We start from the raw sequence: 25,494 nt of genomic DNA on the forward strand, positions 1-25,494 counted from the left end.
GTTTTTCCGGGAAAAATCGGTACAGACTATCTTTCTCTTATGAATATAATAAAACTAAAGACTTTTTGGAGTTATGAAGGATGCAGTACTACTCTATAGGTACTCAAGATTAACAGGATATTGAGTGAAAACGAACATTTCACCCCCCCTTTAAAGTGCTTTTCGGACCGAATTAGGACATCAGTATCTTTATATGTAATTTCATAATTACATCTATTGTTTTTTTAAATCTGGTTAGTCTAATGCCCAATGTTATATTAAACTAAAATATTTTTTCATGTCAGTCTTATTGAAACGCAGGTATGTCATGTATTTTAATATATATATGTAATTGCACATTTCTAATAATGAAGTTGCTATTTAGAATTTTTAAGTGAATAAACATCAAACAACAGCTTTAGTTTTTCCACAAAATATCAAGTAGCAAAAACGGTTTTTAACATTGATTATAATAAGAACAGTTACTTAATAACTAAGCATCAGTAATAATCCAATCAGCAAATTAGCAATTAGAGTGATTACTGAAGAATCATGTGACACTGAAGACTGAGTTATGATGCTGAAATTCAGCTTTGATCACAGGAATAAATGACATTTTTAAATATATTCAAATAGAAAATAGTTATTTCAAACGTTAATATTTCAAACAACTTTAAACACAAAGATATTGTTTGACTCCAGGCAACTTGGAATATAGTGGAAAAGTTGGATTTGCTGCATTCATGACGCTCTTATCGTGACTTTGTGTCCTTAAAAGCTTCATTCACCATTCATTGTACTGTAAATGTAAATGTATTTAAAAGAACAATCAGCATATTCTTCCAAATATCTTCTTTTGTGTTCCATAAAAGAAAGAAAGTCATTCAGGTTTGGAATGAGATGGCAGAATCTAAAAATGCTGCAAGAAATCACGATACACTCGAATTGTAATCTTATGATTTTTAGCTTTCACCTCAGCAATCATTTCCTACTTATCTTTTTTTTATCACTGCAGTTCAGAGTCTTGAGTGGGTCTCTTCCTCTTTGTACGCACTGAAGCAAGATTTGGCCAATGGACTTCTGCATGCACAATGATACCAAGAGTCCGTTAAAGAGAGGTATAAGGTTAATGACTGCTTGACCTGTTTTCCGCTCTGTTGCATGAATGATCTATAATAAAATGGCAAAGTCTTTTACATGCACACACACACACACACAGGTCCACTTGGCCTAAGTCGAGGGGGTCACCTTTGCCAGCTGATGTAGTTGAACGAACATGGCACAATCCTGCTGTATAAGAAGACTTGAGCAAGAGTTGTCCTCACAGACCTGCCCTGCTGTGCTTGCAGGAGCACAGGCAATAGATTGCATGTTTTGGAATTTGGAACGGAGGGGGGTTTAAACAGCTGATAAAAACATTGTAATATTATAACTTCCAGCCAAACTAAGAGTCCTCAGTTTAAAAAAAATATATACAAGTTTTATCATCTGAATCAGGAGAGAAATATGCATAGATCAAGCACCATTACATGTGAAAACAGTTCCAAACAAACATGTTGGTGGATACTGATGTGAGAAAACAAGAGGGAGTTTTTCACTATAGAGGAGTGGTGTGGATTACTTTTTTTTTCAGTTGTTTGAACTCTCATTCTGACGGCACCCATTTACTGCAGAGAATCTATTGGTGTGCAATTTGGGGAAGTCGTGGCCTACTGGTTAGAGAGTGGAACTTGCAATCAAAAGGTTGTGAGTTCAAGTCTCGGGCCGGCAGGAATTGTAGGTGGGGGGGATGCATGTACAGTTCTCTCTCCACCTTCAATACCACGACTTAGGTGCCCTTGAGCAAGGCTTTGAACCTCCCACTGCTCCGGGTGACTGTTCAAAGTGTGTGTGTGTGTGTGTGTGTTCACTGCTCTGTGTGTGTGCACTTCGGATGGGTTAAATGCAGAGCACAAATTCCGAGTATGGGTCACTTCAAATGTAAAGCTTTGTTCTTATGCAAGAAACCAACTCGTACATCTCGGATAGCCTGAGGGTGAGCAATTTTCTAAAACAAAATACATTTGAGGGTGAACTATTCCTTTTTACATATTATACAAGATAATGATAATAATACTTTGATAAATATAACATTTTATAATTTAGTTCTTCTTACAGGTCAAGTTATTTCTTTGGATAGGCATTGTATGATCCTTATATAAACAAACACATATGAAAAATACCACTTCATTACAGATTTCGAACCCTTTAATATAGAAAACACATACATATACAGCATATGAAAAACATCATTAAAATCACAAAGAGAAAATACACATCGAATGTAGTTTCTGACAATGCAAGGATGATTTGTTTTGCAAGGATATAAATAAAATTAAAAACAAGATCAAAAACAAAATAAAATTAAATAAAGGTTAAAAAACATCTATGTCATACATATAAGTCTAGCTCACAATCTCAATGGCAGTATATAATGATAATTTATCAGGGCAATGTGACTTGGCCTTTACTGCTCATATAACATTTTAGAAAACTGTAATGGCTCATCTTGGGCATTGGTGCACACTCAGTCACTCTGTAAAGAAGAAAAGAAAAGTAATATCATGACCTCAAAACTGAAATGAAATAACTAAAGAAGACTACATAATCATGTGATACTGTTTCAGGAACTTACAAGATCGTCCAGGTCATCCATGGCAGGAGGCTCTCCTTTGTTCTTCATTTCATTAAGCATCTGCATTTCAAAAGAGTTATTATATTTTACATAAAAAAATAGTTTATCTCAACATGCTTAAACATCCTGTGTCCGTGCAGAAAAATGATAACAGGTGTTGCGTCACCCTATTCAAACAGATGAATGGACTTACATCCATATAATCTTCATATTCTGCCATGCCCTCTTCCTCTTCATGTTCCCAGTCCCTCCAGTTATCAAAGTCTACTAACAGCCATGCGGGCTGAAAAGACAAGAAAAAATTACAAGAGCACAACAGATAGAACGATAGAACAATCGATGGATGGATGGACGGATAGATACCTTTGCAAGATCTTTCTGGAGCCGAGGCCATGCCACATTTTCCTTCACTTTCCTTATCAAGACATTAATTGTCCGGTCAAAGACTTTCTCCCTTGAATCCTAAAAGATCATTTCAAGGGAGCGGTTTAAGACACTGATGAAATGTCAAGACATTTAGCATCATTTACACAATTAATGAATCATGATGTATCGTCACAACAAAAGAAGACTTTTAACACAATAACAGGTTTAAAAGTGCATGTAATATGCCATCGAAATACTACAAACGTGAGGGTTCAAATCACAAACTGAACGGTAAAATACTTACAGATTTAAATACTCGGTCATAAAATTCAATCTCATTGTAGATATTGTTGTCATCTATGTCTTTACAGCTGAAAAATAGGGAAATATTATACATTTTACACATTTGCTTACTTGTTTCGAAATACATTATCTAGCTGATGTTATTAGAGAAGTAAAGCCCCCAATCTGAGAGTTTGTTTGTTGCTATATGGGATCCCTATGGGATATTACTGAGAAACACAAAAATAATCAAATATATTTGATAGAATAAATATCAGAAATCCTTTTCTTACCTTAAAATTATTTTCGTGTCCTGGATATCTACTTGAACATCTTTGGGGTTTTGAACCACAAAGTTGATAGTCAAATACTTTTTCCGGTCGTACCACAGTGTTTTGGCTGGTTGACTAAAGAAATTAAAAGTTTAGACAAAATATGTCTGATCTAAAGTAAATAAAATAAATATTTTAGTCTAAGTGAAGAGTTCATTGCAAAAATTATTCAAAGACATCAGCATGCGGCTTCTACCATTTCAAACAAGCCCTCGTGTCCACACCTACCAATTCTCTGGTCTCACAATCTTTGGCATTTTTAAGTCCCGTAGAGTTGTTCCTGTAGTTCCCGGTGTAAATATTTAAACGGTTAATAGATTATGTGGTTTTCTTTACTTTTAAAAAGAAGACCTAGTTTTAAAGAAGAGAGAACTGACTGGAGAGAGCTTAGTATGTCTGTGGTTGGCTCTATTTTTAGGATGGATGGTATCAGCTGCTGGAGAGGAACACACCACTTCACCCCCTGCTCTTTCCATTTAAAGGCGCTGGTGGAACATTCAGGAAAATCACTGTCGTTTCTACCCTCACCCAGACCGTGATATTCCCTTTCACACCTCGTGCCTGAGGAGGAGGGGTAAGAATCTGACAGAGAAACAGATGCAAACCTCAACCAAAGGTTTACTTGAGCATAAAACATTTCAGTTTTGTTCATATATTTTTGTCTTACAGATCAAATCTTACAGGTGAAGCTGGAAATTTGAACTCACCATAAAAAGTCATTCAATTCTTTGCACATAGGCTTATTCTTATCACAAATAAGTTTTTTTTTTTTTTTTCTTGAGGATCTGTAATCTTGAAGGATTCTGGTCTTTCCCATAGAGCTGATGTTGCTGAATCCAGCTTCATGAATGTCATTAATAATGGCCTCAATGCATATTTAATGCGTCTGCAGCGCCATCTGTAGAATTTGTGTGGCCTACGTTATGTCGATATTTTACAATGTTTTAATTTTTTTTTAAATTATTATTATTATTAATTGCAAGACAGAATTAATACAAATACAAAATAGCACTGCATTGACAAAAAAAAACGGAATATAAGTATATCAACATAAGCTTTAATAAACTTGTTATTCTTATTATGATCAATGTGTTTAAGAGATTTATCGATAAACAAAATCTCTGCAAGAAAGACATCAAATCTACGTAATGTATTTGAGAAATGTTGATTTATGAATAAAAAAAATTTACAATGCAAAACAAGAAAATTGACAAGATCGACAACATGGTTACTACCAGAAAAATACAAATATGATATTTTGCAATGTGGAACCAAATTTAAACTCACAGTTACGTCTTTGTTATATTCTTTAAACATTTAAATAAAGCACTTATTTCACGAGAACATGAAGGACGTAAACATGAGAAATAATCTTTATAACATGATGTAAACATGAGAAATAATCTTTAAAGAATGCATTAGTTGAAAACAAATGTCAGTCCTTTTAACTTGTGCAAATAATATCGAGCTAGTATAATAAATTAAATCACACAAAATTACGTCTAAAACACATTTTCACATAGCATCTATTCAAAAGGTTTTTGTACACACGACTTTACATCTTAGCATTTGACCAATTGGATCGTCTGCATAAAAAGATAAAATAAAAGATTCACTCTGAAATACTTAGATTTGTACATTAAAAATCAAGAAAAACAAGATTGTTATAAACCAGAAAGTCTTCGTTTGTATTTGTATGATATATCTTTTAGTCTACTCTATGGTCATTTCATGGATACCATCGCGTTACCCGGCGCCGCCATGTTTTTCGCCCTCACGTCACTTCCGTTTTGGTTCGGTGTGGCGCGAGTCGCGAGAGAGCGAACAATAATTGGCGAGAACAGAAACACAGAAACATATGAAAACACAGCTGCTGCATTGGATAAGATAGCAGAAAACAAACATATCCGTTTGACAGATTTGTAAAAAGTACAGTGGTTGGATTAATCGAAGAGAACATGCCGCGGAGAAAGGTGAGAGAAAATACGAGAATTGGGTCACTATGTTAACCCAGTCGCCTCAGCGCTGGCTAACAGCTAGCTCAGTGTTTATGTACATGTTTAGACAAATATAGTTTAGTTGTTTTGTAAATATTTAAGTTATATGTCAGAAGTATTAGCAGCTGACATTTTAACACGTGAAAAGCCACCGAAGTGGCTCTAAAATGGTTTGTTTCCAGCTGATAAGCCAGTTAATGTAGCGGTTTGGCTTTAGGTGAGGATGTATACAAACACAACCATTTCGGTTTTCTTTATACGCTAAAAGTATGTTTTTGACCATATTTATATATTATTTATGGCATCTTTAATTATAATATTTAGTCTGACTTGTTTAGACGTGCATAGTGATGTAACTGTTTACACGGTGTTTGCAGAGAACAGCAGGCAGTAGTTCAGAAGGGACTGCAGATTCTGATGACTCTGGAGATCACGAGAAGACCGACAGCTCCCACAGTGAAGCCCATCAGCGCAATAACACCCGTCTGACCCGAGCGTCACTGCGCCTGAGCCAGAGCTCTCAAGGTAAAAACACACAGCTGACATATTGGCACCTAGTACTGTTGTTCAGTTGATAGATTTAAGGCTTGATGAAGTGCCATTTGTCCAAAACACTTCAGAAACGGTTCACTTTGATATGCTTTGGATAAAGTATGTGTTAAAGTAACACACCTTCAAAAAGCACATTGTTTACTATATGTCATTTATGCCTGCAAAATTTCACTAGTGTTACTGCAGCTTAACGATTATTTTTGATTCTTTAATTAATCAGAAATTACATTCTCATTTTATTTCTAGTAATTCATTAAAAAAAATGGAGGCTAAGTTAATAAACATGAACGTATCCTGTATATTTTGCAAAAAAAAAAAAAAAAAAAAAAAAATGGAGGCATCAAGAAAACTTTTGTAGTTAATCAATGCTTATTTTATTTACTGTTATTAATTCAAAAAGTTGGAGTCTATAAAAATAATCATGAATATATCCTGTACATAATATATATGTATATATATATATATATATATATATATATTTTATGTACAGGATATATTAGTACACATTTCATAATGTAAATTGTAGTAAGCTTTTCAGTTTTCTTTTAGAATGTAAAACAAATCAAATGAATCTCTAAAAAATGGACCATATTTTCAGAGCAAGTAAACTTAAATCATTACAAAATGTAAGTGTTAACTGGCTTGAGAGATTAAATTCTTTAAAATAAATTACTGTGATGTATTTGTGTTTTAATTCATGAAAGTTACTGTTTGTATTAAAATCCCTACTGCCAGGTTTTTATGCTTTTCTGTTTGACACACACCTTAATGCATCTAGACGCTCCACCGGATGTGAAACAAGCAGCTGAGAGAGACGAGTCTCCCCCCAGGACACCCACAGGAAATGCCCCCTCTTCTGAATCTGATATCGACATATCCAGCCCCAATGCATCCCACGATGAGAGCGTGACTAAAGACCAGAAAGACTCTGGCAGCGATCCCTCTCACCGCCCAAAACGCCGCCGCTTTCACGAGAGCTACAACTTCAATATGAAGTGCCCCACACCTGGGTGCAATTCTCTGGGTAATTGCTCTTCAGATTAATTTCCTTTTGCATCTGCTTAATAATGAAATCCAGTGCTAATGGTTTACAAGGGCTTAATTGAAAAAAAAAAAAACAATCTTCACAGTTTTATAAAACATTTTAAATTTGAATGGATCATTTATAGTCAAGCTTTAAGCTAAAATCTGTGTTTCTTTTGAACAGGACATTTAACGGGGAAACATGAGCGACATTTCTCCATATCAGGATGCCCTCTCTACCATAACCTCTCAGCAGATGAGTGCAAGGTGCTTTAAGCCCCAAGTATACTTTGCTTGTCTGCTATATTTTCTATTATTTTTGTTATGAATGTTTTTGCACGGTCTGAGCTTTGACAGTTAAAAAGATTATTATTATTTTTATTTTTTTTTCTGTATTGTTTAGCACGTTCTCTGTTGTTTATCTTTGTGTGCTTGTCATCCCTATCAGGTGAAAGCCATTGAGCGTGATAAACAAGAGGAAGAGCGCAGTCAGGGGCAGAACGAAGAGAACAGACATGCTACTCGACATCAGGTGCTCGCCAAACAGATGTTCACTCAACACCAAACGAACATGACAGTGTGTTAATGCTCCTTAAGTGCATGCATGCTATTTTCCCAGAAAGACACTTATGTGAAGGCCTAACGTCAGCAGCAGGGTGCTTTCTATTTTTAAAATGATTTATGATTGTAAGCCATAAATTCTGTGGAGCACTTGTGAGCTATCCATGAAGAGATTTATCTGGAAGAAACAATGTACTTTATAGTAAAAGTGGGGTGTAATATTAATTTGCATTGCTCTTTCACAGGCACCAACTCAAAGACAAGTTCGATATAAAGAGAAGGTCATGGAGATGAGGAAGAGGAGGGATTCTGGACTGACAAAAGACCAAAAAGAAAAGTACATGGTAATTGTGTCCTCTGTGATATATTAAAATATCTATATATTACTTTGATTAAAAAATGAGGTTTTTTAATGAAGATATATAGTGCCATTTATATTTTCTATAATGCTCAGGTGTTATTAATGATGTTTATATATGTGAACTATCTGTTTGTTCTTGTTTGATGTATCAGGAGCACAGACAGACACATGGAACCGCGCGTGAACCACTCCTGGAGAACATCACCAGTGATTATGATCTAGAGCTCTTCAGGAAAGCTCAGGCCCGTGCAGCAGAGGATCTGGTATGAAAAGACATGCATCACTTCTGACACAGCAGAGCATCATTGCACCCTTTAGCTTCATCCCATCAGATTGTAGTCATTTAAGTATTTAATTTACAGATATTAGGCCTATAGTGTGGTTATGTAAATTGCAGGCATTATAGTGTGTGTGTGTGTGTGTGTGTTTTATTTGGTAGAAATAACCATATGATGGTTTACTGTTACTGTGGTGAAATTAATTGAGATTATGGTTTTACTGCCCAGTCCTAGATTCTATGTGTTATTTTAGCTTCATGTGAAATTTGATGTCTAAGGTTTTGTTGTTTGCAGGAGAAACTGCGTCTGCAGGGTCAGATCACAGAGGGCAGTAACATGATCAAGACCATCCTGTTTGGCCGTTATGAACTCGACACTTGGTACCATTCTCCCTACCCTGAGGAATACGCCCGTCTGGGGCGTCTGTACATCTGTGAGTTCTGCCTCAAGTATATGAAGAGTCAGACCATCCTGCGCAGACACATGGTATGAAATCCAAATTCCCTTAATAATCTCTGTTATGATTGCATGTACCGGCTAAATTTATATGGAGATGAAGTCAAATGTGACGTTGTCATGATCTATGCAGGCTAAATGTGTGTGGAAACACCCTCCTGGTGATGAAGTCTACAGAAAAGGTGCCATCTCTGTGTTTGAGGTTGATGGGAAAAAGAACAAGGTGGGGATTGGTTGTTAATGTAATACTTTTTTTGTGGATGTATGAATACAAAGTTTTGGAGGTGTGTGTTGCTTTGTGGCATTGCCTGTTTTCCCTCATATCTAATTCTAAGCTGTTGATGAGCTTGTTTAATAAACAGATGAAATGTATTAATCTCCGCCTCAACAGATCTATTGTCAGAACCTCTGTTTGCTGGCAAAGCTTTTTCTGGACCATAAAACACTGTACTATGATGTGGAGCCTTTCCTGTTTTATGTGATGACTGAAGCTGATAACACAGGCTGTCACCTCGTGGGATATTTCTCAAAGGTAATTAGCTGCTTGAGGCTACATGTTGTGAATTACATGATCACAAAAACATAAGCACCAAACTGTCAACTAGGGATGTCAAAGATTAATCAACAATCGATTCATTGTCAAGAAGAGATACCGTTTGTTTAAAGATATTCGTGGATGGTTAAGCTATTTAATCTTGGGCTGCGTGCATTGTGCGGATGTGAGTGATGGTGACGGGTCTGGCTCTTTGGCGAAAATAATTCAGTTACATAGGAGTTACGCTTTTAATGTGATTACAAATTTTAAAAGTTAATTACAACAGAAACAATACAAATATATTTTGTATTGAAATGTAATTGCCAAGTCATGTTTAATTTTAATTTCCCCAGCAAAGTTTCCAAAATTGTGCGCATTAAACAATAGCTGTGTTAACATGGACCCTACTAATCCAATCGTAACAGGACTAGAAGCACAATCAGAATAAAAAAAAGTCACATGTAACCAGGTCAATCGGATTGAATTGGCCAGATCTGATTCAGATTTCGATTGGATTGTAAGGGGTGGTTTATTCTTTTTGTAATTTGAGTGAGAAGACATGTAAACATTTGAAAACTGAATCTGGAAAATTCTGCGCATGTGTAGTGCAGTGTTAATTTTGACACGAAATTTTAATTTAGTTTTAGTCTTAGTCTTTTGACTTTAATTCTTTTTAGTTTTAGTCATCTGATTTGTTTTAATTTTAGTCTTATTTTAGTCGACTAAAATTGCTTGGTATTTTAGTCGACTAAAATTGCTTGGTATTTTAGTCGACTAAAATAAGACTAAAATCAATAACAGATTTACTAGACAATTTTTTACAGCTGGTATAGGAAACAAACTTAACCAAAATATATAAAACACAAATTCAACTTTATTTCAACACAACTGTGTCTTTATTTCGATTCAAAAGCTTTTATGCAGCAACAATCACTGTCATGATAATGTAAACAATAACTAGCTGCCAATTGACCATCAATAAAAGAAACATAAAGTTAGGTCCAGGACCTTAAAGCTTACAGCTGAGCTGAACAATAAGTGCATACGTTTAAAGTAAATATTTAATAAGTTGGCAGCTAGGTGGATATAAAAAAGTAACAAGATTTTATAAGGTATTCATTTGTCTAGCAATATTGTATGTTTTAAATACTAAAATATTGCTAGATTTGTATGTATAATGATAGGATGTGAACATTCATGTTTCACATGACGAATATAGAAATATTTGTGATATTGTCAACAAGTAGAACATTATAAAATATACTAAACATTAGTATTAATCAAATGTATTTATCATGATATTACGTATTAGTATGGTGCTCTCATCTAACTTGAAGAAGGGGCTATTTTACAGTACTTTTCAGTTCGTAATATTTAATGCTACAACATCTTCGCACTGCACTATTCCAATTTTGCTTAGCTCAATAAACAAAAGAACATCGTTGTGAAATTACATTTGAGAAAATGTCCGGGTGGCTCGTCTGTAAATGTCTTTTCAAATTGGTTGTGTTCTTGCCACGAATGAGCGCTCCGCGTGCTTTACGCTTTGTTTTGTTTTGTTCGTCGTCAAACGTGAAGTGAGCTGTGGACATTTTGTCGCTCTTTTAGACATCACCTCTTCGAATGCCGTCTTCCCGGGAGCTCATTTAAAAACTGAAAACCTTCGCTTCACGTCTCAATAAGTCAGGCTCGGATTGGTTCTCTTCTCTCATGCAGTCTCGCCTGTTCCGTTTTGCTGGTTCTTTTTTTCATTCCTCGCATCTCTCCCGTCTGCTGATTTGATTTTCGTCACAGTCTATTTTCGTCTCGTCCTTTATTCGTTGACGATAATGTCAATCAATTTAGTCATAGTTTTAGTCTCCATCAGTGCCTTCTATTTTAGTTTTCGTTTCGTTTTCATCCACAAAAATATATTCGTGACGAAAATAATGACGAAAATATTTAGTCAACGAAATTAACACTGGTGTAGTGACATAAAAATAGCGTAATTACATATAACGTGCTGAATGAGCTATTCTTCCTGATGAATAAAGTGTCATGAATGAATGTCCTGCCATTATAAAACTCCCCTTTCGCTCAGCATCTGTGAAGTGGAGAAGCACAAAGTCCCACCAGACTGTCATCCACAGACGACTGGCACTTTTTCTGCTTTATAAAGTAAGAAGCACAGCACAACTGTTCATGTGCTGGTCATCGCCTAATTAGGACCTGAAGTAGATAAATATCAAGGGGGCTTTTTAAAACAGTATTCAACAACAGTGGGAAACTTTATATTAATGCAGTGTGTCAAAAGAGTAAATCTGATCAGAAGCTTGTGACTTCTAAACATATCAACCTGATCACTTTATTTAGCATTCATGTAAACACTATGTTCGGATTCATCAATCAGAATGAGTTTATTCCGATGTTTCGGAGACTTGAGTTGCTTTTAAAATAACCATGAGTACTTTTCCTCGATTCGAGTCAAGTCTGGAATCATTTCAGGTCGAGTCTGAAGTCTATAAAAATGACTTGAGTCCGAGTCAATAACTCGAGTTTGTGCAAAAACTGTTGGTAGCTGTAACAGCTTTGAGTTTAGTTTAGCTTCAGTGGGATTCTGCTTTAAGGGAAGTAGTGACTGATTGAATTTAAAATCTTTGCTGTTTTCTGTTCTGAATATGTGAACGAGGAATCTTTCTGAGGGTCTAATTATGTGAATTAAAGAAAAAATCTAGACCAGGCTTAAGTGTTTTGTGGTGCTACTAACCAATTTTAAAGAGCATTTCACCCTGTTGAGTACCGAAAACCTCAAGAACTGGCAAAACATGCGAATAAAATGCTACTTTTATGAACAATAATGAGAAATTCTAGTCTATGGTGGCTTTAGAGTCGAGACAGAAGAGTAATAAGCACACTGGCTAACTGCTTCTCCGTTTGTGCAGGAGAAGAACTCGTTCCTGAATTACAATGTGTCTTGTATCCTGACTATGCCACAGTACATGAGGCAGGGATACGGCAAGATGCTGATTGATTTCAGTGAGTACCTGTGTTATGTCTACGAGTTTACAGATTAGTGATATTGAGATCTAGATGGTTATCTAAAGGCATGTCTAATTAATCAAAATCATAAAACTTATACAATGTGTCAATTTATTAAAAGTTTAGCAAATACATCTTTAGGGGCCCTATGAATCTTTTTTTCCAGGATTTTTCTTATTATTATTATTATTGTTATGCTTCTGAATTCTGTTTTATTGGTTTAACTATATTTGAATAACCAAAAAGCATGTGTAGTTAGTCAAAATAATAAAACTTTAACAATTCATTTATTGTATTATAAAAATGTTACAATCATAACGTCCACTCTAAAATCTAATCAAGTGAAAATTTAACACTTTTATTGTTATGGCAAACAAAGTGCTGCACAGGTTGGTTTCTATTAAATCTAAAATGTAGTTATATTGTAAGTTCCAGTTTTATAACTGGGTTCTGCAATATCACCTGTGTTTTCAAGAATCATAGACCTCTATACATGACATCAGTATTTGCCCTGAAGAAGGCCACAGAGGCCGAAACATGTTAGCATGTTTTTAATGGATAGCCAAGTTTAAAAAAAGGCTTGAGTTCCTCAGAACCTCTGTTTATTTGGGAAACATGACATCAGTACTTTGACATCATAACCATGTACATGTTAAAACTGTAATCGTTTCCAGTGATCTTGGAGTTATGTCAGAACAGGTGTAGTTGTAATGACATTATCTCTGATGCTGTTATTATTCAACACGTGCATCACTGTCTTTGTTTGGCATGGTTCTAGGTTACCTCCTGTCGAAGGTCGAGGAGAGGGTAGGTTCTCCAGAGCGCCCTCTCTCAGATTTGGGCCTCATCAGTTATCGCAGCTACTGGAAGGAAGTGCTGCTGCGGTACATGTACAACTTCAAGGGCAAAGAGATCTCCATCAAGGGTAAGAGAAGTTGCCCCTGCCATGCAAGGGAGCATTTGTAGGCACGTTCACTGACATCCCTGTGAAATCACTGTGGGTTTAGCCTTGTTTCTTGTTTTGTCCTGTTCAGAGATCAGTCAAGAGACAGCAGTGAATCCTGTGGATATTGTCAGTACTCTGCAGTCACTTCAGATGCTCAAGTATTGGAAAGGGAAGCATCTGGTCTTGAAGCGACAGGTATAAGAAAACACTTGCATTTTTTAACAGTACAAAATAGATTTTTTTCATTCTTATATATATGTATGTGTATATATATATATATATATATATATATATATATATATATATATATATATATATATATATATATACACACATACATATATACATATACATACATGTATACATATCCATATATATATATATATATACATATATAAACTAACTTCTCTCTTTTTCTATTCTATTTATTCATTTTATTTTTATTTATTATAAAATTAACAAAAGCAAAAAGGCCTCTAACACTAGCTTGCTCTATTCTTTTTCTATCCTATTTATTTTCATGTTATTAATTATATAATAAAAATAAAAAAACCTTGCTATGTGTACTCCGTTAAGCTATCGGAGACTGTTTTGTTTGGTTTGATTGCTTCTGTTGTCCTCATTTGTGAGTCACTTTGGATAAATCATCTGCTGAATGACTAAATGTAAATGTATTTTATTATTGGGCTGCTATTTCCATGGACTGAACTGTGTTGATGATCATTTATTAATTTTAAAAGCCAAAATAGATTTTTTTTTTTTTGTATTGTAAATTTTTTTTTTAATTTAGTAGTAATTGCATTGTTGTTCTTGCAGAAATATCATTGCATTGAAATAGATCAATAATTCAATAATTTTTCAAAAGGAATATTTAGACTATTGTTTCCATGTTATGTTCCTGCTTTGTGGAATAATAACAGAAGATCAATGGCATTTCTCTAGCTTTTAAGTATTCATATTTTTTTCTGAAAGCATGCATAATTTTGAAAGGATAATATTGCATATAAATGTAACTTACGTGCTGGAGAAAAACACCTCACTTAGTTTTTTTTGTATGTTTTATATTAATTTTTTTTTTTTTTTCCCTCTCTCTCTTGTCTTCTGTTTCTGAATGGCACAGGACCTGATTGATGAGTGGAAGGCCAAAGAGACCAAAAGGGGCAACAACAACAAGACCATAGACCCCAGCTCTCTGAAATGGACCCCTCCCAAAGGAACCTAATGGACTTACACGTTACATTTCTTACTTCCGTTATGTCTTTTTTAGGACTCCATCAACAGTGTCTTTGCAATGGCTTCAGCTGTTAGTGTAAATTTTTTTTCTCTTTTTATGTGCCCTTTTGTTATCTGAAATCTCACTTTTTTTATACAGTGCTATTTATTTTTTTAAATCATGTTTCATTCATATTTTCTCCTGACAAATATAATCTGTGCCACAGCATATGTTTAGAAAGTTTTTTTAAAGCAAACAATTGTTTCTCATCAGTAGAATATAGTGAAAAATGAGGCCTTACAAAAAAAACCATTTGATTTACACAAGTTTGTTCCCTGATTTCTTAGTGTTTTGTGAACATGTTTTCATTTTAATCAGAACTGGGAAAAAATTTATGTTTGATACAAATTTATTATGTCACATTTGACACCTGAAGAAAGACATTTACTTGCTTAATGCTCCAAAATGATGTTCTGATGAATTATGTTGGTTCTATTAAGAGTGGAGAATAGTGTACTGATTCACGGAGGCTAGTGAAGTCTAATAGAGCGCTGGATACTGCAGTCTGTCCCATTCATCTTGCACATCTGCTGTGTGAACAACAACATGATTTCACATTCATAAACTGCTGGTTTTTCATCATTTTTTGCATAAATACAGTCCTTCTTTCAGTGTTGTACCTGCTTGTTTGTTCAAATCTCCAGATTTGTCTATTGCTGTGCTGGTCTCTGGGATTGTTTTTCTGAAGTCGCCTGCAGATTAATATGAAAACAAGTGTTTCACCTTGTTTAAACTGTTGCAGTTTAGCAGTTTTTAATTTACAGTTAGTCATTTAGCAGATGCTTTTATCTAAAGTGACTTGGAAATGAGGACAATAGAAGCAATCAAAACTAACAAAAGAGCAACAATATGGAAGTGCTTTGACAAGTCTTGGTTAGCCTAATGCAGTTTATTTATTTATCTATATAATAAAAAACAAGTAGGATAGGAAAATAATAGGGAACATACGTGTTAGAGGATTTTTGTTATAATAAAAATAAAAATAGATAGGAAAAGAATAGAGCAAGATATATTGATGGAGGCCTTTTTTTTTTTTTTGGTTGTATAAATAATTTACTAACATAAGATGACCTAAAAACATAACTGCTGGTGTAAGAGCAGTGTAAAGCCATACCTCCTGAAGATCTCTTGCCCATCAGTCCCACAAACATGTCTCCCTTATGCCCTTTGAAGAAACAGAGCCTTTAATGCATGTTTTTAAATCAAGACATTTAGACCATGGCAAAAACTCAATCTGTTAAGATACTGGGTTTCTTAATTCACCCTTCCACAATTGCAGGCTTTAGAAAGCTTTTCAATTGTTTTTAAAATCTATTTGATATAATTCATAGTCATGGCATTAAATGTTGAATACACTGCAAACATTAATATCTCCCTATATATGTTAATACAAATACCGATTTTTTTTTTTTTTTTTTTTTTTTGAGGTGCAAAATGAAAATATTGTCTTGTCTGAGAAAAATTACACAAGTTTATGCTTAAAACATAATTTATTATGTTGTATCACTTTGTGTGAATATTGATTGTTAGACATTTGTGCTCGAACACAACAAAATACAATACAAGTTATGTTTTCCAACAAAGTAATGCTAATACAACTTGATGTGCTCCAGACATTTACATTCAGAGAACATCTTGATACATTTCTCAGTTCCCTTTCATTTATTGTTTAAAGAAAAAAAAAATCTAAAATGTACCGTTATAAAACCTGCAGAAACCCTGGATGTAGAAATGCATGTTATAAACACGATTTTATATATGTATATTAATCTAAGGAAATACTTAATTTAGATACTTGAGTGAAATTACTTCTTCGCTCCATTTTCACAGGCCGGATGACTTCTAGAACAAGGGGGAAAAATAAATATACAGTAGTGTACATATTAATATCACTAACAATTTTTAATATACTTTGTGAATGTGAATTATGCAAGAACAATTGAAATGCACTAGAATCATAAATATTTTGTTAATGCTTCTGCTTAATTGTAAAATTGTACAACTTTTTTAGGTTTATTTTATTTTAAATTAGACTCTTGTAGGTTGTTTTGTACCCTGGAGTCAGCAAAACCAAATCTTACCAGAGCGTTTTCCCATTAGTCCATAGAACTGATGAGATTTGGATCTCTTTAGTAGACTGGCTAGTGTCTCCTCCACTGCTTCATCCTGTTCAAACAACCAGCGCATTGTGATTCGTGCTGTCAAACGATTAATCGTGATTAATCACATCCAATATATAATATATCTGTGTGTACTGTGTATATTTATTATGTATATATAAATATACTCACGTACAGTATATTGAAATATTCTTATAATTTATATTAAATGTAAATGTAATTAATGCAATTAATCATTTGAAAGAATGCACAACATTGCATGATTTGGTTTTATGATGGAAAAACATTGAAAACTATTTATTAAACATAACCTTTTTGATTACTTAATATATATTTGTTTAAATCTATAAAAAAATAAAATAAAACATTTCTCACCTCCCCGTTATCTGAAATCCAGGGGTCTCTTTTTAGAGTAAAAGACAATCCTTGAACACTGCAGGAAAGAGCAAGTACGGTCAGCATTAACACTGTGAGTTTCCAAATCTCCATAAGTAACCAAAATGTGCAAATAAAACAAGCTTAAAATACAAAATACAAATCTTCCTCAGCTAAAAGATTTTCTCGGGCAGTACAGTCTGTCTAGCTAGCAGGAGGGTCTTGTGAAATTGCTGGTCTTTTTTGTTCTTCACATAGTGGCGGCTGCATTTATAGCCATACGGCTGCCAACCCCCTATCAGCTCTCAGGTCCCAAAACCAGCCTCGTCACACCATCTCTGCCATAATCAATTCATATACATTTATTGCATTTATTTGACATCCACTTGACTTGAGTGATCAATGACACCAAATCCATTCCCAGGTTATGATTAATCGAACCCTTACACATCAATGAAGATGCAAAATAATTCATGAAACTATTATTTTATTTGTTTTTGAATCCATTATTAGACCCTTTTATGGAAGATTGGTAGATAAGAATCATGGATATAATACAAAAATATATTAACAAATTATGAATTCAATTTACTCATGACAAAAGCAGTAAATTAACTTACAATACAGCCAAATGTTTGAAATGACATTAGCAAATATTTGACCTCCTTTTCTGTGCTTGTAAAACATGTATATCTAGTATAGATGATATTAGCCATTTCTAATTACATTTCTGACATTTCCGTCTTTGTTTGCAGAGCCAAACAGAATTACTGGTGTCTTATACTTTCACTGAGCTTGGCAAACAGTCCCTTCTTAAGTAGTAGTGACTAACTTACTAAGTACTTAATTGTTCAGTAATTTCTATTCATACAGTCAATTACATTTGACTCCCCGTAACCAAAAGCCATTGCTTTCAAATGAGCCTGGATTTACAAAATCAGTAAACTCTAATTTCTCAAATCATATTGTTGCTATTGGAGAAACTGCTTCTTACTGTAACTTGTCTTATTATACCACTTAGTCTGTGATTTATTAAAGAATAGGTTTCAATTATATATTTTGCCTAAGAGTGATTTAGATGGCTTGAAGTTGTCAGTCCATATGCATCATCGTTTGGCTCTGTTTTGTTTAACCCTTATGTTGTGTTCTGGAAATGTTGGTTAATGTTGTCTCACTGAAATTAAACTTACTGACTTTGCTCATACAGGGTAAACCGATTTCCCAAAATGACTGGCCTACAAAATATGTTTTATTGCTACCAAATATTGGATTCTGTCTTGATTTCTTTCAATGCTTGCAGTAAATCTAAATTGACGATACTTTGTGCTCTACAACATGAATAACAGCCGTAATGAAAACGCAATTTTTGAAGTTTATTTTTTTTTAAATGTAGGCCATGTTTGTAATAAAAATATTTGGGTTGTGAATGTGTGCAGTTGACTTTGTACAAGGTTGGACAGGTTATGTTTACTAAAAAATAAAAATAAAAATGTATTGCCATTTTTGCAGAATTTCGTACCCACTCAACAGATAGCTAGATGTTTGGAAAGAAACAGAAGCCATTCTAAGTATTAGAAGTAGGCTAAGTGAACCATTAGGATGATTTTTAAAATGACATTACAATTAAAATACAAATAAAAACCACTTGCTTACAACTTACAAGGTGCATATTAATACCATTTGAAAGCACTGCTCCACTGACAATTTTGTACCTTTGTTTCTGCGAGTGTAAGAGTAGGCTTTAAACTAGTATTAAAATAAGTACTAAGTAAAAATAAGTGTTTGATTAGGTCATTGTCTGAAAAAGCATTAATTGTGCTTCTTTGAGTAGGCTACTTCAAAAGCTCAGTGCATTGTTTGCATTCATCTGACAATTAAATGTAAAAGTGTTTGTATATTTTTTTTATCATCATATCAAGCTTCACACAAACACCTCTCATTGATCCCTAGATGACACACAGGATTTGTGCTCTTTGATCTCACCACAGGTGCTTAACAAAGCAAGAAACCAATTTTCGATAATTTCACCTGAATGCCACTCAAGCGCTTCCAAGCCCACAGAGGTCTAATGTTGAGTGCTGAATCAAACAGATTCAGAGGCTCTTCATTTACGTATTAAAAAACTGCTTCTTCAATAGGGTCTGACAATGCTGACACCATATTACCATGTTATAATCAACTGTTTGCCCATAGACTTATGATGGAATATATTGATACTAGTTGATCAGCATTATGAGAAAAATGTAAGGCTGAATTTAAGATATAAATTTGATGTATTTGAATTGCATAATACAATTTCCATCTATTAAGACTGCTGTATTAAAAAAAAAAAAGGTAAGGCTTTACATTGTTTACAACATATATGTATCATATATTTAATTTACATTTTGGCAAGAAAAAAAAGTTGTAGGAGATGTTTATCATTTTTAACTGAATAAATGTTATTGATTACACAGTGAACAGATTTATGTCGATTTGAATGATAACCCTGTGAATGATTTAGAAAATGTAATTAAAGAAATGCAAATATTGTGTTTTATTTTATTTTTATTCATTTATTTATTTATTTATTTGGGGGGGGGGGGGGGTATGTCTTGACTGCATCCACTTTGACCTCATATTCTTTCAACTTCCCTTTAGCATCATCTGATTGCTGGTTACTGTTGATTTTAATACATGTGATGAGACATGTCTTGGTTTTTATCAGCGGTTCAACTTGTCCTGTAGTTTCTGAAGTCTTTTTTCAAACCAGACAGATGAAACCGATATTTGAAATCTGGTTAAGCTGTAGTAAAGATTTTATTTTTTAATTTTTTGCCATTGTAGGTCCTGGTCTGCATGTAGAGGAGCAGAACAGCGTGTGATGGAACAGGTTTTGTCAGTCGTTAAAATGGTTGTTCAATCCCAGAATCAAGGTTATCAAAAGATATAAAGAAATGTACCAGCAGTTTGATCTGAAAATCTTCTGTTAACTCAATTAGAGTGTCACTCTGTGCAAAAGTATATCAGATTTCTTTGAACATGATGTTGGTTTATTAACCGTTCATTGTGTTTTCAGGGAAATAATTAGCTACAGTCAGTTAAACAACCACATAGGGGGAAAAAAAAACTATCATATTTGATACACAAATTTCCAAGGCTCTAATTTATCAACATGATCAAACCTGTTGTACACAATGTACTACATGCCTTCGGTTGGCTGACTGATAATTGATACTTTTTTAGCAAGGAAAAAATGTTTTAGTATCATTATAAAAATGTCAATCTTCAGATCATGATTACTTTTTTTTCTTTTTCTTTATTGGTTTTTATAAATGTTAGAATAATTGTATATTGTTAGTAATATTTCAAGATGATTATTTACTGGATAGAAGCAACAGAAGTTTATTTGATTATCAGAATTTCAAGCTGTCAGAATTTATTATGTTTTGGCCATATAAATATCATCAACAGATTTTTTTAATGATTGTGCTCTAATCCTGTGCTGACAGATTCCATGTCAGACTGGCCAGATGCCAGTTTTGCATGTGTGCGAGAACAGTCATTGATTCCAACAAACTCCATTTAATGTCCTTGTAGATTTTATGTGTTATTACTGTTACTTTAATTGTAGCAATTGTGAGTCTGTGATCACATTTGCTGTTTTACTAGCTATTGGAGTGTAGCATCATATAAATCAGTATGGCTGATCTTTCTGAAATTTGACAGGCTCTTAGAAACGATCACTTTAATTTATCTCATTAAGTCATTAAAATGAGAAGGATTTACACAGCTGAAATACAAAATTATACATCAGTCTGATTAAATATTGCTTCTAAAATAGATCAAATAGATTATGGTGCTAATTTCAAAATGTAACAAATTCGATTCCAATTAATGATTAATTATTTTGTGCTTTCATTTAATAGATTTATTTCTGATTTGATATTAGCATCATTATCCAGCTCTTGTCACCCACTTAAAACCTTAGGTAAACATTTGCTATAGTTTAGTCTTTGAAAAACACCAACAAAACTACCATGCATATAATGCAAACAACCAAAAATCATATTTAAAACCCACTTGACTTGTGTTTCAGTTGTAGCAGCCGTATTTAACAGTGCAGAACACAAACAATTGATGTCTAAAATGATGGCTGTCTTTGGAACTGCACATTCTTGGATTAATCCACATTTATTAATCCAAGAATGTGCAGTTCCAATGTGCAGTTTCGAGTACACTAGATATTATATCTAGTGTACTCGATGGCGCCGCGCATGGCTGCTTCAGTGCTTGGCTCTCCAGTGTTTGTACTGTTTTTGTTCGTTTTTCCTGTTTTTTGTTTAACAAACACTATCAGTTTCACCAGGGATGAACTGCTGAACATTCGGCAGAACACACCACAAGATCTTTTACCAGATTTAAATTATTCAGACGTTTTACTGAACGTTGTTATCGGAGGAGCGGCGGCGCTGATCAAGCGCTTCAGGACGCGCAGACGGGGGAAGCGAGCGGGAGCGCTCGTCAGACTCAGGAAGCGCGGATTTCGAACGCCGTTGCCTAGCATCCATCTGGCAAATCTCCGCTCTCTACTCAACAAAACAGACGAACTCCTTCTGCTCTCTCGGACAAATAAGGATTTATCTCACTCTGCTGCTCTGTGTTTCACGGAAACCTGGCTGAATGACACCATACCGGACAGCGCGCTCTATCTGCCGGGCTTTCAGCTGTTCAGAGCGGATCGCGAATCAGAATCCACGGGGAAATCGCGCGGCGGCGGGACATGCTTTTACATCAATGAGCGGTGGTGTAGAGATGTAACTGTGTTAAAGAAGATGTGCTGTCCTGATCTAGAAATGCAGTTTGTCAACTGCAAGCCGTTCTATTCCCCGCGGGAGTTTCACTCGTTCATTCTGGTTAGTGTTTACATCCATCCGCAAGCGAACGTGAGCTCAGCTTTACAGAAACTTGCTGATCAGATCACAGAGACAGAACAACAACACCCGGACTCTGTTTTAATCATTCTCGGGGACTTCAATAAAGCCAATCTCTCCCGTGAACTGCCAAAATACAGACAGCATGTTACATGTCCCACCAGAGACAGTAATATATTGGATCACTCCTACACTACAATAAAGGATGCATATCACTCTGTTCCACGAGCAGCTTTGGGAAATTCTGATCACTGTCTGGTTCATCTTATACCATCCTACAAACAGAAACTTAAATCTGCTAAACCTGTAGTAAGGACTGTGAAGAGATGGACCAGCGAAACGGAGCAGGATTTACAATCTTGTTTTGACCTCACTGATTGGAGTGTTTTTGAAGCTGCTACCACCGATCTGGACGAACTCACAGAGACTGTAACATCCTATATTAGTTTCTGTGAGGATGTTTGCATTCCTACCAAGACTTATTTAACATTCAACAACGATAAGCCATGGTTTACAGTAAAACTCAGACATCTTCGTCAGGCCAAAGAGGATGCCTACAGAAATGGGGACAGGGTCTTGTACAATCAGGCCAGGAACACACTGAACAAAGAGATCAGAGCGGCTAAAAAGAACTACGCTAAAAAGTTGGAAGACCAGTTTTCTTCCAACGACTCAACTTCAGTTTGGAGAGGTCTAAGAGCCATCACGAACTACAAGACACCATCCCCTTGCACTGAGGCTAATCAACGGCTTGCTAACGACCTGAATGAGTTTTATTGCAGATTTGAAACCCCCAACACCCATTCTGACCATCTCCCTGCACAACCATTAACACCTCCTGCAATCCCCCGTTCTACACCTACTGCTCTTCAAATCTGTGAAGATGATGTGCGCCAGGTCTTCAAGAAGAACAAAAGAAGAAAAGCACCAGGCCCAGATGGTGTTACACCAGCCTGTCTGAAAATCTGTGCTGACCAGCTGGCCCCCATCTTTTCACAGATCTTCAACAGATCCCTGGAGTTGTGTGAAGTACCTTCCTGCTTCAAACGCTCCACCATCATCCCCATCCCAAAGAAACCCAAGATAACAGGACTTAACGACTACAGACCTGTGGCTCTAACGTCTGTCGTCATGAAGTCGTTTGAAAAACTGGTTCTGGGTTATCTGAAGGACATCACTGGACCCTTACTGGACCCCCTGCAGTTTGCTTACCGAGCAAACAGGTCCGTGGATGATGCAATCAACATAGGATTGCACTTCATCCTGCAACATCTGGACAAAACAGGGACTTATGTGAGGATCCTGTTTGTGGACTTTAGTTCGGCTTTCAACACCATCATCCCAACAGCCCTCCAGACCAAACTGACCCAGCTCTCTGTTCCTAGCTCTATCTGTCAGTGGATCACCAGCTTTCTGACAGATAGGCAACAGTTAGTGAGACTGGGGAAATTCACATCAAACAGCTGCTCCACCAACACTGGTGCCCCTCAGGGATGTGTTCTCTCCCCTCTGCTCTTCTCTCTTTACACCAACGACTGCACCTCTAAAGACCCCTCTGTCAAGCTCCTGAAGTTTGCAGATGACACTACAGTCATCGGCCTCATTCAGGACGGTGATGAGTCTGCTTACAGACAAGAGGTTGAGCAGCTGGCTGTCTGGTGCAGTCTTAACAACCTGGAGCTGAACACCCTCAAAACAGTGGAGATGATCGTGGACTTCAGGAGAAACCCACCTGCACTTTCCCCACTCACCATCATGAACAGCCCTGTGACTGCAGTGGAGTCATTCAGATTCCTGGGAACCACCATCTCTCAGGACCTGAAGTGGGACAATCACATTGACTCCATCGTAAAAAAGGCCCAACAAAGGTTGTATTTCCTTCGCCAGCTGAGGAAGTTTAACTTGCCACAGGAGCTGCTGAAACAGTTCTACTCAGCCGTCATTGAGTCTGTACTGTGTACTTCTATAACTGTCTGGTTTGGCTCAGCAACAAAATCGGACATCAGAAGACTACAGAGAACTGTTCGGACTGCTGAAAGGATTATTGGTGCTCCCTTGCCCACCCTTCAAGAACTGTATACATCCAGAGTGAGGAAAAGGGCTCATAAAATCACTCTGGACCCCTCACATCCAAGTCACCCCATTTTTGAACTTTTGCCATCTGGCCGGCGTCTCAGAGCCGCAAATACCAGAACAGCAAGGCACAAAAACAGTTTCTTCCCCCAGGCAATCTACCTCATGAACAGTTAAATGTTCCCCACTTATGCTTATGCAAACAAAAGTGCAACATCCTTATATTTATTTGTTACCCCTCCATCCTAGTACATCCCTGCATCTTTTTCAATCCTATTCCATTATCATTTATAGCACAATTGTTTATACACTTATTTATTTGACTACCTTTCTTTCTTTTTTTTTTTTTTTTTTTTTTTTTTTTTTTTTTTTTTTTTTGTCTGTGTGTTGGTGTCTCTGTGTACTGGAAGCTTATGTCACTAAAACAAATTCCTTGTATGCGCAAACATACTTGGCAATAAAGCTCTTTCTGATTCTGATTCTGATTCTGATTTAACAGCATTGTTGTTCCAGAGAACCACAGGGTTCGGTACTAGGCTACTTTTTTATTTTCTGTTTGTACCAGATTACATGGTTTCACCTGCAAACTAATTAAGTGTTTTAACTCATGAAATAGAGATCCCTATTTTCAAAATGTATATGCTTATATATGCAGTATACATACATCCCAAGTTTTTGGCTAGTAAATCACACTTTTAATGTTGTTTATTGTAAGTTTTCCTAAAGAGCCTTTGTCAATACTAATAATTCAGCATTTAGTTGCATTAGTTCTACTCTGGTACTTTTGGTTATCATACTTTTTTTTTTTTTTTTTTTTTTATTGGGTCACCACTTGATCTATAAATTGTTAAACAACACCAATTCTGAAAAACGGTATGAAATTTGAAGTAAACAAAATATAACTACATTAGACTTTCAAATGGCAGTGCATTTCAGGTCACCACATGCAAATTAACCCCTCCATGTTAAAATTCTTAGTTTTATGCAACATCATACTTGCCTCTCAAATATGCGTATCATTTTTTTTTTTTTTTTTTACCCCTTTAAACTCTAGAGGGCAATATTGTTTCATTTGTGAAACATTAAAAGTGTCCTGACAGGTCACTGTTTGCGTCTTTTTCCTAGACGAGCCATGCTCTGTTTACCAACATTAACTTGACTTTAACTCAGGTAACATTTCTTTTTTGTCTACAGTTGCAAAGTAATAACCAATCATTATCTTGCATAAATTTGAAGGAAACACTTAAAATGGATTTTGCATTTTAAAAGACACGGATTGAATGTAATTGCCTTTGGCTAAAATATAAATACTCGTGTAATTCCCAGTCAAACTACTTTTGTGACAACAGTGGCACCGTTCCAACATTTTGATATATTAGA

At 35.4% G+C, this 25,494-nt stretch overlaps 2 protein-coding genes across 2 annotated transcripts; one reads left to right on the forward strand and one right to left on the reverse strand.

Annotated features, from left to right (window-relative positions):
• Positions 1 to 2,208: 2,208 nt before the first annotated feature.
• On the reverse strand, positions 2,209 to 4,139 carry ptges3l (prostaglandin E synthase 3 like). The gene is made up of 7 exons (XM_026277233.1): positions 3,862 to 4,139; positions 3,595 to 3,708; positions 3,324 to 3,390; positions 3,017 to 3,115; positions 2,847 to 2,936; positions 2,654 to 2,713; positions 2,209 to 2,554 (listed from the first exon to the last, which is right to left on the reverse strand). Exons 1-7 carry the CDS (start codon positions 3,888 to 3,890, stop codon positions 2,546 to 2,548), a joined length of 468 nt encoding a protein of 155 aa, XP_026133018.1. The 5' UTR covers positions 3,891 to 4,139; the 3' UTR covers positions 2,209 to 2,545.
• Positions 4,140 to 5,400: 1,261 nt separating this feature from the next.
• On the forward strand, positions 5,401 to 15,242 carry LOC113111953 (histone acetyltransferase KAT7-like). The gene is made up of 14 exons (XM_026277232.1): positions 5,401 to 5,606; positions 6,008 to 6,155; positions 6,961 to 7,206; positions 7,390 to 7,472; positions 7,654 to 7,737; positions 8,012 to 8,110; positions 8,280 to 8,390; positions 8,700 to 8,891; positions 8,995 to 9,084; positions 9,253 to 9,393; positions 12,318 to 12,411; positions 13,193 to 13,339; positions 13,449 to 13,555; positions 14,481 to 15,242. Exons 1-14 carry the CDS (start codon positions 5,592 to 5,594, stop codon positions 14,580 to 14,582), a joined length of 1,659 nt encoding a protein of 552 aa, XP_026133017.1. The 5' UTR covers positions 5,401 to 5,591; the 3' UTR covers positions 14,583 to 15,242.
• The last annotated feature ends 10,252 nt before the right edge of the window (positions 15,243 to 25,494 follow it).

The sequence above is a fragment of the Carassius auratus genome, chromosome 12, assembly GCF_003368295.1.
Source record: "Carassius auratus strain Wakin chromosome 12, ASM336829v1, whole genome shotgun sequence".
NCBI classification, from domain to species: Eukaryota; Metazoa; Chordata; class Actinopteri; order Cypriniformes; family Cyprinidae; genus Carassius; species Carassius auratus.